Consider the following 16,459-nt stretch of genomic DNA (forward strand, 5'->3'; position numbering starts at 1 on the left):
TGGACAGTGTCAACTGGGGCTGCCAAAAAAGTGGAAATAATTCAGTGTTGGAATCCAAGCAAGTCAAAAAAACTTCAGGAAAGCTGTGGAATGTCATCAGCTCTTGGGGCAAGGAAGGAAAAGGTGTTTCCTGCTGTTGTGAGGGTGGTGAAATGGTGAAAGTGGCCAGGGATTGCCACCCCTCTGTTTGGTGGCCTGGGGAGGATTTGTGTGACTGGAGCTGAGGAAACACCCCCAGGACCCAGCCCTGCCCTTTTCTTGCCACTTTGGGTGTTTTGTGTGACTGATACCAACGTTCTCAGGCACTTAAATCCCACCCCAGAGCCCCAGTCCCTCCTCCCAGGGGCTCCAGGGATCTGTGCTGGGTGTGAGGGCTCAGCAGGACTCAGGGTGGCAAAAATTCTGCCAAAAACGTGCTGGGTGAGGCCCCCAAAAAGCTCTTCCCAAGGTGGGATGTCACAACAAAGCATTTTTAATGACAGATAGAGCATGGACATTTTTACAGATATTAATATCTCTGTTACTAGGGGCTGTGGTAAAGAATAATTGTATTGGGGGGGGGTTATTTTCAATGCCTTCAAGCATTAAAAATATTAATTTTATTAATATTAATAGACCAGAACTAGAGGTGGAGGTGAGCCTTCCTAAGCTGCAGCTGAGCAGATCCTCATCTTTTCATTTCTGAGCCCTTCCACTGCTCTCCTCAGTTTTTTTTTTTGTGATTTGTAATTAATTACCTTTATTCTTATTGAAGATTCACCCCAAAAAATGCCCAGAATTAGTGCACAGGAAGATCTGGGGTCAATCCCAAGCCCCTTTTTGCCCTCCCCTGAAGCAGAGAGGGATTTTTTTACCCTTCTCTGAAAGCCAGGCTGCATTCCTGCAGGTGCAGGAGGCTCTGCTGGTTCTTCCATCAGGGTGGCAGAGTCTCAAATAATTGTCATTAACGTCCCTGTCCTTCCCTTTCATGTCTGTGAGTCAAAGGTTGGGGATTTTTTCCTTGCACAGCTCCCACAGGCCTGGCTCAGAGTGGGGTTACTCATCAACTCCAGAGGCATTTCAATATTTTATCTGACTCCTGGGCCGCAGAACAGCTTAAAGGGGAGAGAAAAATTAATATATTCTCTGAAATGAGGGCTGGGAAGGGCTCTGTGAGCTCCTCATCCTTGCTTTGATCACTGGTTGGGATTTGGGTTAATGGTCAGACACGCCAGGTGACCTTCCCTGGTGGGGATGGGAGGATGGGATAATGGGATAATGGGATGGGATTGTGGCCCAGGATAACCCTCCCTGGTGAGGATGGGATGGGATCCATGGGATTCTAGCCCAGGATAACTCTCCCTGGTGAGGATGGGGTGGGATGGGATAATGGGATGGGATTCTAGCCCAGGATAATCCTTCCTGGTGAGGGTTTGATGGGATTCTGGCTCAGGATAACCCTCCCTGATCAGGATGGGATGGGATCCATGGGATGGGATGGGATCCATGGGATCCTGGCCCAGGATAACCCTCCTTGATGAGGATTTGATGGGATTGTGGTGCAGGATAACCCTCCCTGATCAGGATGGGATTGAATGGGATGGGATTCAGGCCCAGGATAACTCTCTCTGGTGAGGATGGGATGGGATCTATGGGATAGAATCCATGGGATGGGATGGGATTCAGGCCCAGGATAATCCTCCTTGATCAGGATGGGATGGGATCCATGGGATAGAATCCATGGGATGGGATTCAGGCCCAGGATAACTCTCTCTGGTGGGGATGGGATCAATGGGATGGGATCCATGGGATCCTGGCCCAGGATAACTCTCCCTGGTGAGGATGGGATGGGATCCATGGGATGGGATGGGATAATGGGATGACATTCTGGCCCAGGATAACCCTCTCTGATGAGGATTTGATGGGATTCTGGCCCAGGATAACCCTCCCTGATGAGGATGAGATGGGATCCATGGGATGGGATCCATGGGATCCTGGCCCAGGATAACCCTCCCTGATCAGGATGGGGTGGGATCCATGGGATTCTGTCCCTTTTTCCCTCAGCAGAGGAATGCTGTGTGATTGGCCTGGAGGTCACCCCCGTGGCTCTCACCACCAGCCACTCTGTAATTTAGCAAATTAAAATTCTGCCTGAGAGAGAGAGAGAGAGAGAGAGAGAGAGAGAGAGAGCCAGGCAAGTGCTGGCTGACCAAGAGAAAACAAACAACTGCAGATATTTTTTTGGTTATTTCTTAACGCAGAGGAATTACCAAAGGCTGTTTGCCCTAAAATCCTGCTGAGAAGCCACGGAGGCCCTTCCCACTGCCCTTTGCATCCCCAGTCTGTGGCCCTGCTGGGAAATCCAGGGAAATGAGAGGGTTCCACATGGAATTCCCCTCAGGCTGGGGCAGGAGCACTGCTCCCTCTTACCAAACAATTTGGTTTTCTCTGTCCTTTTCTCCTCTCAGCCTTTCTCTCCCTCATCTGGGACTTGCCTGAGGTGGAGAAACCACTTTTTTTTTTTTTCATGTGTGTGGCACTTGGCCTGAGTTATTCAAAGGCATTTTCTCCCTGTGCCAATGAACTGCTGCGCTTTGATAAACTTGATAATATAATAAAATATAAAGTCTCCCTGGTTTCCTGAGACACAGATTTTATATTCAATTAGATAATAATAATAATAATAATAATCATCCCCAGTATTTGTACAGCAGTTCAGTGAGAACTTTGCCTCGATGAGGGCAGAGAAATCCAAGTTTTTTAGGGCAATAAATGGGCTGTGAGTTCTTGATGTGGGACAAGGAAAGGGGTTTGGCAGTGACTTTAAAGGGGTTAAAACTGAGACTAGAACTGGACTAGAACCTCCTTTTTTCAGCTCTGTGCACACTCTCCAGCCTAAAAACTTCCTCCATAAATCTTGTTTTTTTTCCTTTGTTGTAACAGAATTAATTCTCATTATTATTATTATTGTTGCTTTACTTTTACCATTCGTCTGTTAACTCTCCAAACATTTAAGAAATAAAGGAGAATAAAATGGACTTTCCAGCAGCTCAGGTTGATTTCATTTCTTGCCCTTTTGGAGGTGTTTCTCTCAGCCAGCATTAGCTAATTCTTCCCAATAACTGTGCAGGGCCTGACAAAATGCAGATTGGCTCCAATAAATTATCCCAGTGACTCCAATCAGATTTCCACATGGGACATCATTATTTGACAGGGTCAAGGGGCCCTCAGAGGAATTTCTCAGCTCTCCAGAAAATGTTGTCTAAGGGACAAATCTGCAGCTGGAGATGGAGCTCAGAGCATCCAGCAGAGAGGAAAAAAAGCTGGCAGCAATTCCAGAGGATTTCATTCTGCAGCTCCAGAAGGGAAGATAACATTTCCTGCTGGAATCTCCAGCTCCCTGCCAGCCCAAATTCCTTTTTTTCCTTGCAGGACTAACACCTTGCAAAGTTCCTGCTGCACATTCCAGCCCCCTGAGCACTTCCCCAGCTGACACAGCAGAGTTCTCCCAGGGACACCGATGGAAGCAGCTCCTGGCTGGAAAATGCAGGGACAAGGATTTGAAGGATCGAGGCAGGATATGAAACTAAAAACTGGCCAAAAAAAAAAAGTGATTTTAGCAAACTAGGATTACTGACCTAAAAGCTTGTCCAGCTCTGGTAAAAATGCCATTTTCTCTCTTTCCTGGTGGAAATCCCACTGCAAACCCCCAGCTCCTCTTCTCTGGGGTGAATCAGCACCCAAATAATCTTTGCTGGAGCTGCTGTGGGGCTTTACTGGGCTCTGCTGGCAACTCCAGTCCAGCCTTTGTTGGGTTTTTATTTTATTTCTGAGGCATCTTCCCTTTTCTCTGTTAATGGATCTGATTTTCCAGGAGAGGAGCTGGGAACAAGGAGAAGCTCATTTAGAACACCAGCAGATCATTTAAAAAAAAAACCAAAAAACCCCCAAAAAACCCCAAAAAACAAAACAAAACAAACAAAAAAAACCACAAAAAAAAAAAAAAAAAAAAACAAAAACAAAAACAAAAACAAAAAAAAAAAAAAAAAAAAAAAAAAAAAAAAAAAAACCACCCAAACAACAACAACAACAAAAAAACCCCAAAACCCCAAATATTTTTATTGTCTGAAGTGAAGTCCAGTTTGTCCCAGTTTCCTTTCTGCCTCCCAGTCTGTGGAGAGTTTTTACCAGAGGAAAGGGACTTGTAAATCATCAACAGAACAAATTTCTGAGGGGGAGAAGAAACAGAGAGAGAAGGAGGATAAAGAGCCAAAAAAAAAAAAATCTAATTTTTAGAATTTTTTTACATTTCTAAATTAAATTGGATTTAATTTCCTAGAGGTCTGGCCTCAGCAGATGAGCTGCTCTGCAAGACAATTCCTGCAGGGAATTGTCCTTTTTATTATTAAAAAATAAATATTATTATTTATTTTTTATTATTAAAAATCTATAATTAAATAATTAAAAATTATATAAATATATAATTATAATATATATAATTATAAATATATTAAATATTATATAAATATAATAATTAAAAATTATTTACTTTTTATTATTAAAAAAAAGAGCTGTAGGTCCTAAAGAGAAGTAGGAAAAGCAGAGGGAAGAAAAGAGATTGAGCCATGATTGAGGAGGAGCTGGGATCAATCCAAAGAATTTATCATTTATGGGGCTGCACCCCATGGAAGAGTCTGAAAACCCACAGAGTTTTGTGCTTTATCCTCTTTTCCCTCCCTGTGGGGCAAGATCTCTCCTTAACACAGATTTCTAAATTAAGAGAGGTTTGGAGAATGCAAACACCTCCTGTTGATTCTCATTTTCCTCCTTTATTTTGTGTTTAGTTCCAGGGGCAGCCCCGGGGAGCTTTGCCGAGGTTACTGCAAAGTCTTTTGCTTCCCTCTAGTGTTTACCGCCTCCATTTCTCTGTCGGTGACTGTCGGTCTGCTGAACACAGGGGGAATAAACAGGGAAAAAAACCTTTTAGATCTTCCAGAGCAGATCCAGGAGAAGTTTATTGGGCTGGACTGGATCCTGCTCACATCCCCCAGCTGGCAGCAGCCCATTTTAAACCCTGTGTGATTGCAGTGACATCTCTCTGCTTCTCTTTCTGGTTTTGGGATCATTTCCATCTTCAGTTCACCTTCTGCATCCCTGCCAATCTTGCCAACAACTCTAGAAACGAAATTTTGTTTTTTTACAGATAAATCCTTGCAGGTAGATGATGAAAAGCTCCGGGTGGAGCTTTGGTTTCCCTTTTTCCCAAAGCTCAGAGCTTTGGTTTCCCTTTTGTCCCATCTCTTCACACAAACACTTATTGTGGGAAATATTGCTGCAAAATTTTTGCCCCAAAAGAGTTGTTTTCCTATAGAATATTAAGGTGGTGTGTTCCATTTGATGGCCAAGAATTGTTTTTAGAGATTCTCCAGTAAAAATTTAGAAATCCCTACAACCAAAAACATTTTGGGGCAGTAATTTAGGTCAGGAACCTTTTACAAACTGTGCTGAGCCCTCAGAATTCCCCCAGACAAGCAACAGGCATTGCTGTAATCCAAAGGATGGATTTTATTTTTTTTTTTTTTAAAGGGTTTCCTTATTCCCTGTGTGATAACTGCTGTGTAAATGAAGAAAAGGACGAGCAGCTTTCATGCCTCAGGACACTCTCTGCTCCCTGCAGGGCCCAGCAGGATTATTCCCTGTATCACAGAGAGCACAGCACTATTAGCAAGGGATTTGCTGCCTCCTATTTATTTTATTTTATTTTATTTTATTTTTGCTGAAGTGTGAAGGCCTGAGCTCTGCAAGACACGAAGTATCAGCCCTGATGGGCCAGGGGTGTCTCCTGCATTCCTGTGTCCTCCCTTTAATTGGATTAACTGCTGGTTTTGACTGCAGCAGGAGAGTTATCTCCTCTCTTGTGTGCTTTTTGTGAGCCCCAGATCACTGCTCCGAGGTAATTACCTGACAATTCCTCCTGTTCCCAGCTGTCAGGAAATGAAAACAAAGCTCTCAGAGCAGAGCTCTCTGCAGGTTCAGTCTCTGGGTGAGACCAGGAGGTCCTCAAGTACAAACTGAGGGCACCAAAAGGTTTGGGTGTTCATTATTTGCAGCAAAAACTCCATAAAACTCAGGATGTCAGGAGATGCTGCTCATGCCACAGTTGTGATCCCTCCAAAGGGAATTTTCCCATCCCTGAGTGGTGGGACTGGTGGATTTATGATGCACTTTCCATGCCAGGAGCACCCTGAGGTGCCTGCAGAGCCTGGCAGGACAGACAGCTAAACTCACATTTCTATAGAAATCTCCATTATTCTCATCATTCCAAAATGAAGAGTCAGAAAAGCTTGACCATCTCGAAAAGAACTGTATTTAAATATAAATAGAACTTTATATTATTATATTATTATGTTATTATATCATTATATTATATAAATATAAATAGAACTTTATATTATTTAAATATAAATAACTCTTGACAATAAATGCCCTAAATTGGTGATTCTTGATTCAAAGTAGCATTTAATCAGTGATTACATGATGAGGAGTAAGGCCATGCCCTGACCTTGCTCTTTGTCCTGTTTAATAATCCCACATTTATCAGGGATGAGTGATGGGAATGTCACCAGGATGTGATTTTGGAATTCCTTCAGCAATGGCAGGAGATAATTGATGATGCTTTGGTTTCTCACTCTTGTTAAACCTTACTAAATTCTGGATTTTTGGAATTTTTGGATTTCCTTCACCCTACCAGCAATGGCAGGAGATAAATGATGATGCTTTGATTTCTCATTATTGTTAAACCTCATTAAATTCTGGATTATCCAGGCCCAGCTCTGTGCAGAATTTGGGGAGTGGTATCAGTTCAGGTGATTAAACTTTCAGGAAATTGAAAATAACATTCCCAGACCTTTTGGCAGCCTCTGGCACAGTTGGGCCTCTCTGTTTGGTGCTGGTAGAAAAATCTTTGAGTGCCACAGGTAATTCTGTCACTGAGCTGTGGTTTTTTTCCTGCAGCTGAACATCCTGAGAGCTGAATGTGCCTTTGCCTCATAAGGGTAAAATAGAATATCATTAGCTTGGGGTTTAACTGAAAAAGGGGTTTTTTTAACAAGCAGGTGAGTCTTTGAGACCTAAGGACACTGCTCTGAAATTGTCATTTTCTGGTTGTCATTTTTGGGGACTTTCTAGGAATAAAGGTGAATTCTTTACAAATACATCACCTTCATGGCACTAAAGAGTTTTTTCCTGATTCTGTGGCCTCCACCTGTTTCCCATCTTCATTCCCACTCCCATCCCTGTCCTGTCCCTTTCCTGTCCATCCCCTTCCCCTTCCACATCCCCTTGGCCAGTTCCATTCCATTTCCCATCCTCATCCCCTTTCCTATCCCATCCCCTTCTCCTATTCCTTCCCATCCCTTTCCCATCCCCTTCTCCCACCCCTTTCCTGTCCCCATTCCCATCCCCTTCTCCTTCTCTGTCCTGTCCCTGTCCCCTTCTCATCTCCTTTCCCTTCATCCAATCCCATTTTCCATCCCTTTCCCCTTCTCCCATCCTCTTTCTTACCCCCATTCCCATCTCCTTTCCTTTCTCCCACCCCTTTCCTGTCCCCATTCCCATCTCCTTCCTTTTCCTCATCCCCAATTCCATCCCATTCCAATCCCCAATCCCATCCCATTCCCCTTCCTCATCTCCATCCCCTTTCCCTTTCCCATCTCCTTTCCTCATCCCATCCTCTTCCTTTTCCTCACCCCTGTTCTTATTCTCATCCCCATCCTCATTCTTATTCTCATCCCCTTTCCCATTCCCTTTCCCTCCCTGTCCCGAATCTCATTCTTCCCCATGCCCTTTTCCCATCCCATCTTTTTCCCTTTCTTCTATTCCTATTCTCATCCCCTTCTCTTATCTCATCCCCATCCTGTTTCCTATCCCATCCTCTTATCTTCTCTCATCCCCATTCTTATCCCATCCCTTTTCCCTTTCCCATCCCATCCCCTTTCCCATCCCATCCTCTTCCTTTTCCTCATCCCCATTCTTATCCCCATCCCCTTTCCCACCCCATCCTCTTCCCTTTCCCCATCCCATCCCCATTCTTATTCTCATCCCCTTTCTCTTTTCCATTTCCATCCCCTTTCCTCATCCCCATCCCCATCCCCTTTCCCACTCCATCCTCTTCTCTTCCCCATCCCATCCCCTTCCTTTCCCTTTCCTCATCCCCATCTCATCCCTATTCTTATTCCCATCCCCTTTCCCATCCCATCCCCTTTCCTTTCCCCATCCCCATCCCATCCCCACCCTTACTCCCCTCTCTTTCCCTTTCCCCATCCCCATCCCCATCCTTATTCCCATCCCCATCCTTATCCCCATCCCCATTCTTATTCCCATCCCCTTCCCTTTCCTCATCCCCATCCCCTCCCCACCCTTACTCCCCTTCCCTTCCCTTCCCTTCCCTTCCCTTCCCTTCCCTTCCCTTCCCTTCCCTTCCCTTCCCTTCCCTTCCCTTCCCTTCCCTTCCCTTCCCTTCCCTTCCCTTCCCCTTCCCCTTCCCCTTCCCCTTCCCTTCCCCTTCCCTCCCCTTCCCCTTCCCCTTCCCCTTTCCCTTTCTCCATCCCCATCCCCTCTCCACCCTTACTCCCATCCCCATCCCACCCCTACCCTTACTCCCATCCCCTTCCTTTCCCTTTCCTCATCCCCATCCCCACCCTTACTCCCTTCCCAGTCCCTCCCCATCGCCCCCCGCCCTGCCGTGTGTGGGGTCGGTGGTGCCGCCGGGCCGGCAGGGGCGGTGTGCGGGCCGTGCAGTGCGGGCCGTGCCGTGCAGTGCGGGCTGTGGGGGCGCGGAGCGGGCGGAGGGCGCTGCCTGGAGCCGCCGCTCCCCCTCCCTCAGGCCGGGCCCCGCCGCCCCGGGCCGGGCAGCGCTGCAGGAGCAGCACCGGCAGCAGCAGCGGCGGCGGCGGCGGAGGCGCAGCGGGGCCGGCGGGGCGGCCGGAGGATGCGGGCGGGGCGGGCGCGCTGCCGTTCCCGGGTCGGGCAGCTAGAGAGCAGTGCAGGGAGCGCCAGCCCCAGCCCAGAGCTGCCTTCCTGTGGGCAAGGCCGCCAGCGGAGCCCAGCGCCGGCCCAGGCCCGGCCCGGCCGCCCCCGCTCCGCTCGCCCATGGCGGAGACCAAGATCATCTACCACATCGACGAGGAGGAGACGCCGTACCTGGTGAAGCTGCCCGTGCCGCCGGAGAAAGTCACGCTGGCCGATTTCAAAAATGTCCTCAGCAACCGGCCCGTGCACAGCTACAAGTTCTTCTTCAAGTCCATGGACCAGGATTTCGGGTGAGCGGCGGCGCTCCGGGCGTTACCCCCTCCATCCCCGGGGCTCGGCGCGGTGTCCCCGGGCCGGGCAGGGCCGGGCAGGGCTCGCCGCATCCCCGGGGCACCTGCCGGGCTCGGCCCGGCCCCGCTCTCGGCCCCGCGAACATGGCGGGCCCCGCTGAGCGCTGAGGGCTCCGGGCTGCGGCCATCCAGCCCCGCGCTGCCCCGGGATCCCCGCCGTGCTGCCCCCGGCAGCTCCCCGGGCCTTCCCGGAGCTGTGGCGGTGTCCGCAGGCCCGCGGCCGCGCTGAGGGGACGGGCCGCCGCAGCTGTCACCGCGCCGGGGAGGCCGCGGCGGAGCCCGGCAGGGCGGGCGGGCCTGAGGGAAACGGAGACAGCGCTGAGGGAACGGGGCTCTGAGGGGAACGGGGACAGCGCTGAGGGAACGGGGACACCGCTGAGGGAACGGGGATCTGAGGGGAATGGGGACAGCGCTGAGGGATCGCCGTGAGGGGAACGGGGCTCTGAGGACAGCGCTGAGGGAAAAGGGGCTCTGAGGGCAGCGGGGGACGGCGGCTGTCAAAGCTCAGGGGGCGGGCGGGTGTCAGATCAGCCGCTGTCAGACCAGCCGGTGTCAGAGCCTCAGAGTCGGAAGGGTGACAGGAGGCCCCGGTTGAAAGACAGTGGTTTAAATGAGGGAGGAGTGGGCGGTCAGTGGTCAAACGGGCCGTGAAATGGTCAGCGGTGAAAGAGGTGATAAGGGATCCGTGGTCAAATGGATGTCAAATGGTTGGTGGTCAAATGGGTGTGTGAAGTGGTCGGTCCTCAAAGGGGTCGCAGTGGTTGGTGGTCAAATGAATGTCAAATGGGGGAGAAGGGGACAGTGGTAAAACAGGTGTGGAGTGGTCAGTGGTTAAATGGGTGTGGAGTGGTGTCAGGGGTCAAATGGGTGAGGAGTGGTCAGGGGTCAAATGGGTGTACAATGGTCAGTGGTTAAACGGGTGTGGAGTGGTCAGTGGTTAAATGGGTGTGGAGTGGTGTCAGGGGTCAAATGGGTGAGGAGTGGTCAGGGGTCAAATGGGTGAGAAATGGTCAGTGGTTAAACAGGAGTGGAGTGGTCAGTGGTTAAATGTGTGACATTTAACCAGGGGTCAAACGGGTGACAAGTGGTCAGGGGTCAGACGGTGCCAGGGGCTGTGCTCAGACCACAGCTGTCAAATCCTCGAGGTCAGACAGGTGTCACACAGCCCCTGGTCAAACGGGGGTGAAATGGTCAGTGATCAAATGTGTGTCAGATGTTGGTGGCCAAATGGGTAAGTGTCCAAGCAGGTAGCAGTGGTCAGTGGTCAGACAGGTCCAGGGGCTCTGGTCAGATACCACAAATCCCCTGGGGTCAAGCAGGTGTCAGACACCCCAAGGTCAAACAGGGGTGAAATGGTCAGTGGTCAGAGCGGTGTCAGGTGCTCAGGGGTCAAACAGGGGTGAAATGGTCAGTGGTCAAAGGGGTGAAATGGTCAGTGGTCAGAGCGGTGTCAGGTGCCCAGGGGTCAAACAGGGGTGAAATGGTCAGTGGTCAAAGGGGTGAAATGGTCAGTGGTAACAGCGGTGTCAGGTGCTCAGGGGTCAAACGGGGGTGAAATGGTCAGTGGTCAAAGGGGTGAAATGGTCAGTGGTCAGAGCGGTGTCAGGTGCCCAGGGGTCAAACAGGGGTGAAATGGTCAGTGGTCAGAGCGGTGTCAGGTGCCCAGGGGTCAAACAGGGGTGAAATGGTCAGTGGTCAGAGCAGTGTCAGGTGCTCAGGGGTCAAACAGGGGTGAAATGGTCAGTGGTCAGAGCGGTGTCAGGTGCTCAGGGGTCAAACAGGTGTCACACAGTCCCTGCTGGAAGGAGTGACCAGCACTTGGTGGTCAGGCTGCTCCAGGGGCTGTGCTCTGCCAGCAGCTGTCACACACTGCCAGATTGTCACTGGTCAAACAACAGGTGACAAACGGTCAGTGGCCAAACAGGTGACAGACGGTCAGTGGTCAAACGTCCGCTTGCAAGGGGCACACACTGAGCTTGAAGAAGAGCAGGGCTGGACATTGAAATGACCTCTGTGGTGACCTGGGGGGATGTTTGACATGGTTTTCTGCTCCCTGCACACCCCTGTGGGCCTTGCGTGCCACCGGGCTCAGCGACAGCCAGGGTAAAATAAACCAATAAAAGTCCCTTTGACGGTTTGCCAGACAGTAACTTTCAAAATGTATTAATCCTTTTGTAGCAAATCACTTCCCTTTGTACTCACATCTGTCGCTGGCGAGGCAATTTTGCACAGTTAAATGCTTTGCCAGGGGAGGAAAAAAAAAATAAATAAAAAAAAAAAGGGAGCAGGTTTGTGGGAAACTCATATAACGCCGTGGTTGAGGTGCAGGTTTTGTGTTTTGGTGAGATGGATCACCCCAAGCATCCTTGGATGTGTTGTGCAGCCTCTTTTCTTATCCCTGAGACCCGAAGCCTTTCATGCTGATTGTGTTTTTATCCCCTGGTGGAATGTGGATATTGTTTGTTGACACGTATTTCTGATGTGGCGAGTTGTTGGTGTTGGCTTGTAACCCTAGGAGTGTTCGTGGATTGACTTCTTGTTTTCCTCAGTTGTGCAAACTTTTTTTTTTTTTTTTTTTTTTTTGGAGGGGGGAAAATAACCGTACAAAATGTTTGTTTTCAAAATAAATGTCTTTGAAATCGACTGTTGGTAAATTTTCCTCTGTCACCCTCGATGTGACGGGGACAAAAATTCAAGTTGTGTTTGTGGTTTGATTTCACTAAAGGAGGTTGGGATTGTTCAGGCAGCGTCTGCATCATTCCCACTGCCACAGAAATGTAGGATTGGGAAATGTAAACTGTGCTGAGGCATCCTGAACACACAGGGATGTTTTGGTCTTTGACCAGGAAACAGAGTCAGTAACAAACCTCAGGGTGGATTTTCTCATTGCTCTGAAAACTGGGGGGAAACTTGTTTATTATTCTTGGAAATGGAGATGGTGGAAGATGATGGATGATATAAGAATCAAGACCTGGAAATTGTGTTTCTGTTATTTAATCAAGAGTATTCAGGTGTCAATCCACTGCCTTGAGACAGCTCAGAGTGACTCTGCATGTGGGACTCCTGAGCTGTCACTCATGTCTTTGTTTGCATTTATTTTGTCTTGTTCCTTGTGTGATTGTGCCTCTCTGGATCCGAAATATTTGGGAAAATCAGAAGGAAATTCAGACGGATTTTGGCTGTCTTAGTGAGTGTTAATAGTAAATACGGGCTTTGTTTTCATCCTCTCGTCTGCAAACTGACTTTTTGTGGAATCGTGGAATATCCTGAGCTGGAGGGGATTATCCAGTTCAGCTTCTGACACCCCAAAATCCCACCCTGTGCATCTTTGGGAACCTTGTCCAAACCCTCCTGGAGCTCTTTGGGCTGTGCCCATTCCCTGGAGAGCCCCAACACCCTCAGGGGGAAAAAAATCCATCCCCAAACCCATCCCAACTCCCCTGGCACAACTCCATCCTTTTAATTGTTGCAAACAGGCAATTCTAGCTGCCGTTGCCACAAACCATAACAGAGCTGTGTCTCTCTAATTTCTCCCTTATGTGCTTGAAAAATCTCCTCCAGAGCTTCTCTTTTCTGCCTGTTCTGGAAGTGCCACTTGGGCTGGAGCTGCAGGGACATTTTTGGAGTGTCCTTGTGGTATCCTGGTGTCCTTCTCAAGCTGAGATTTGGTTTGGTCATTTGGCAGGGCAGTCCCTAAACCTCTAATTTATTTTTTTTCCCCCTAATTTATTTTTTTTTTCCCTGTGAAATGTGAAAAGCACTCCTTGTGTTAGGAAAGCAAATGTTTTCCTGGAGAATTGGAGCCTCAGATGGGGAACTGCCTCCTTGCAATTCTGCACATGCTGTTGTAATTAAGGCCCAGCCTTTCCTGGATCCTGAAATAATGGAATAAATCCTGTGCTCAGAAAACAGTGGATGTGCTGAATGGGTTCCAGCTCTGGAAGATGCACTGGCTGAGGGGTTGGGATGGAGCTGGGTGGTGGATGTGTCATGGAATTAAAGCCCTGTGTGTGCTGCCTTCACTCCTTGGGAAGGTGTGGGAGGGTCACATTCCCTTCTGAGCTTTGCTCATGGTTTAATTTAATTTTTAAAGTGCTCTGGCAGTTTCCCCTGTTCCACTTCATCCCCGAACTCATGTAGGGATGGCCCTGCCCTGACTCTGTTTTCCTGCTGGCTCCATCTGTGGATGTTATGCTGTTTTTAAGATGCCCTGGCATGAACACTCAACCCTTGGAAAGCGTTTTGTAGCTTCTATTTTTATTCTGGTTGGTGGCAAACCGAGCAGGGATCAGCCTCATTAACGTGACAGCATCCAGCAGCAGTGAAATTTAGGAGAGGTGACGTTTGAGGTGTGTTTTTATAGACAAGGAGCTGTGTCATCCAGTGATTTAATTAATTCCAGCCACTGATTTTATCCTCAGGGCAAAGCTCAGAGGTCACTTCCCATCAGTGACACTGTTGATTCTCAGGTTACAATCCCTGCAGGAACACAGAATTCAGATAATTCTCTGATGATTAAAAAAATAATAATAATAAAAAATGACAGCTAATGAATACATTTAGAAATAAAGCTGGAGCTTGTGATGCCTGGGCTCTCACTGACAGCTGTGTGGGATCCAAATGATTCATAATGAATCTGCGTGACAGATCCTACAAGAGGAATTCCTATCTGTCTGCTTTGAAATATTTGGTCTTTCCAGAGCTTTGCTTGTAAAACACAATCAGTAACTTCCAGAAGTGCGGGGTGATGGATGTGGAGACTCCAGGCATTTTTTTTTTTTTGTGTTTAATTTTCTATAAAATAACCTGGTGGGACACTTTGCCCTTCCAGTGTGGGGTGTGATGCTGTGACAGGAGAGTTTTGGTGAAGAGCTGAACCATCCTCAAAATTGGATAAATATTCCTCCTGTGCTCCATTCCCTCTGTGAGAGGGGCAGGAAAAATCCCTGGAACAGCAGAATGTGTCTGTTCTGCCACCCTTTGGGTGAGGTTCAAATCCTCATTCTTTCCATTGTGTGAACTAAGACTCCTTTGATTCTTCTTCTTCTTCAGGGAGGATTCTGAGGAGTGGCTTTCTGAGCATTCCTTTGCTATCAGCTTTTCAAACTGCACTGTGGAGGTGCAGCTAAAAAAAAATATCAGTGTTCTTGGTTGAAAAGTGGTGAGAAAATGGGATTTAAAGCAGTAGGAATCCAGTTTGGGATGGGGATTGTGAACTCAATGGGATCATTTTTAATAGGAGCAGCATTTTGTGGGGTTTTTTTATGGAAACAATGCAGCATCTCTGTTTTCACCTTTGCCCTAAAGAGGAGACAGAAACAGGAATCCTGACTGACAGATATCTTGCTGTGCTATAATTTCATAATTAGAAAAGCTTTTAGACACAAGAGTTATTTTTAAAAACACACACAGAATAATTTTAGGGGGAGAAATGAAAGCAGGAGTTGATTATTTATTTATCCATGAGGTTTAGTCAATTCAGAGGGATTATTTGGAAATTTTCAGTGACAGGACAAAAGGGAATGGCTTCAGGCTGACAGGGTTACATGGGATTTTAGGAAGGAATTTTACAATTTTAATAATTTTTTTTTTTTAATTTAAAATTTTAAAATCCCAGGGATTTTAGGACTTCCTTCCCTGGGGGGGTGGGGAAGTCTTGGCACAGATTTCCCCAAAATAAATCTGTGTTTTCCCATCCCTGGAAGTGTCCAAAGGCAGGCTGGAGCAGCCTGGGGTGGTGGAAAGTCCCTGCCCACGGCAGGGGATGCCACTGGATGGGATTTAAAATCCTTTCCAAACCAAACCAAACTGGGATTTGTTGATATTCAAAGTGCCTTTTGGACACTGGACGTAAATAACTTGGAAAACTCCAAGTTTTCTACTGAAAAATCAGTAAATTTGGGTGTTGCATCCACAGAATTCCGTGGTCTGTTGTAAAAATCCACCAAGCAGAGAGGAATGTCAGACAAAAACCTGAAAATTTCATTTTTCCTGTTCTCAGGAGCCACAGAGTTCTAGACTGAGCAAGGAAAATTCTTTGAGTTGAGTTCTGTGCTTGGAAAATTTTTTCCAGGCTTTTTCAGGGATGTGCAACAGACTGGACAAAATAATTCTGTTTTTTTGGTGGACTCTGCTATAGCAGTGAGGTCACAATTTTTGATTTAAGTGTTTTGTTTTTTTTTCTAAGGTAGTTATTGCAACACAGATTTTAATGAGGTATTTTACTGGTGTTTTTAAGGAGATCCTCTCAAGAATAAAGAGCCACATGAAGCTCCAGCCTTGTTTGAAAACTGAGCAAGCAGGGGAACAGAGGCTGATCTAGGTAGGAGTTTGTCTTTTTTGAAACAGAATAAAATAAAAATAAAAATTAAAAAAATACAAAAAAAATTAAAATAAAATAAAATAAAATAAAATAAAACAAAATAAAATAATGAATATTAAAATAAAAATTAAGTTAAATAAAATAATAAAAATAAAATAATATTAAAATAAAAATTAAGTTAAATAAAATAATAAAAATAAAATAATAAAAATAAAATAGGAATGAAACAAAAATGAAATGAAATGAAATGAAATGAAATGAAATAAAATAAAATAAAATCGAGTGGTTCTTGAGCAAGGAAATCCTGACAGAGCAGCCACAGAGAGTTTCCTCCTCTGTGTTTGTTTTCTCTCATTTTGTCTCTTTTACCCTTGATTTTATTGAGAGAAAATGTTTTTTTTTTTAGGAGAAAGTGGTTCCATGAGGGCAGAATTAATAAAAACAGCTTTTTCTGAAGATTCATGTCCCCTCAGTATTTACCTGCTGTATTTTCCCTGTTCCCTCATCACTCAGTAGCTGTTGAGAGACTGAGAAATAAATATTATTTAGACACTAGTTGGGACTTCAACTTCTCATTCAACCTCCAAATTTACCATCCAGACCTTTGAAAATACCCATTTTAATGAAAATAATAATGCACATTTACTGACAATAATAATGCACATTTACTGAAAATATTAATGCACATTTACTGAAAATATTAATGCACATTTACTGAAAATAATAATGCAGAATTTACTGAAAACAATAATGCACATTTACTGAAAAAAATAATGCA

The 16,459-nt window shown here is 46.5% G+C and overlaps 1 protein-coding gene across 2 annotated transcripts in view; it reads left to right on the forward strand.

The window, feature by feature from the left end:
* The first annotated feature begins 9,082 nt into the window (after positions 1-9,082).
* The window catches only part of DVL1 (dishevelled segment polarity protein 1), a 95,434-nt gene continuing 88,057 nt past the window's right edge, over positions 9,083-16,459 (forward strand). For both annotated transcript variants that reach the window (XM_083876956.1, XM_083876957.1), the window contains exon 1: positions 9,083-9,299. In XM_083876956.1, coding sequence (XP_083733082.1) covers positions 9,130-9,299 — 170 coding nt within the window. In that variant the 5' untranslated portion in view covers positions 9,083-9,129. The remainder of the gene's footprint in view (positions 9,300-16,459) is intronic.

The sequence above is a fragment of the Zosterops lateralis genome, assembly GCF_965231275.1.
Source record: "Zosterops lateralis genome assembly, chromosome: 22".
NCBI lineage: Eukaryota > Metazoa > Chordata > Aves > Passeriformes > Zosteropidae > Zosterops > Zosterops lateralis.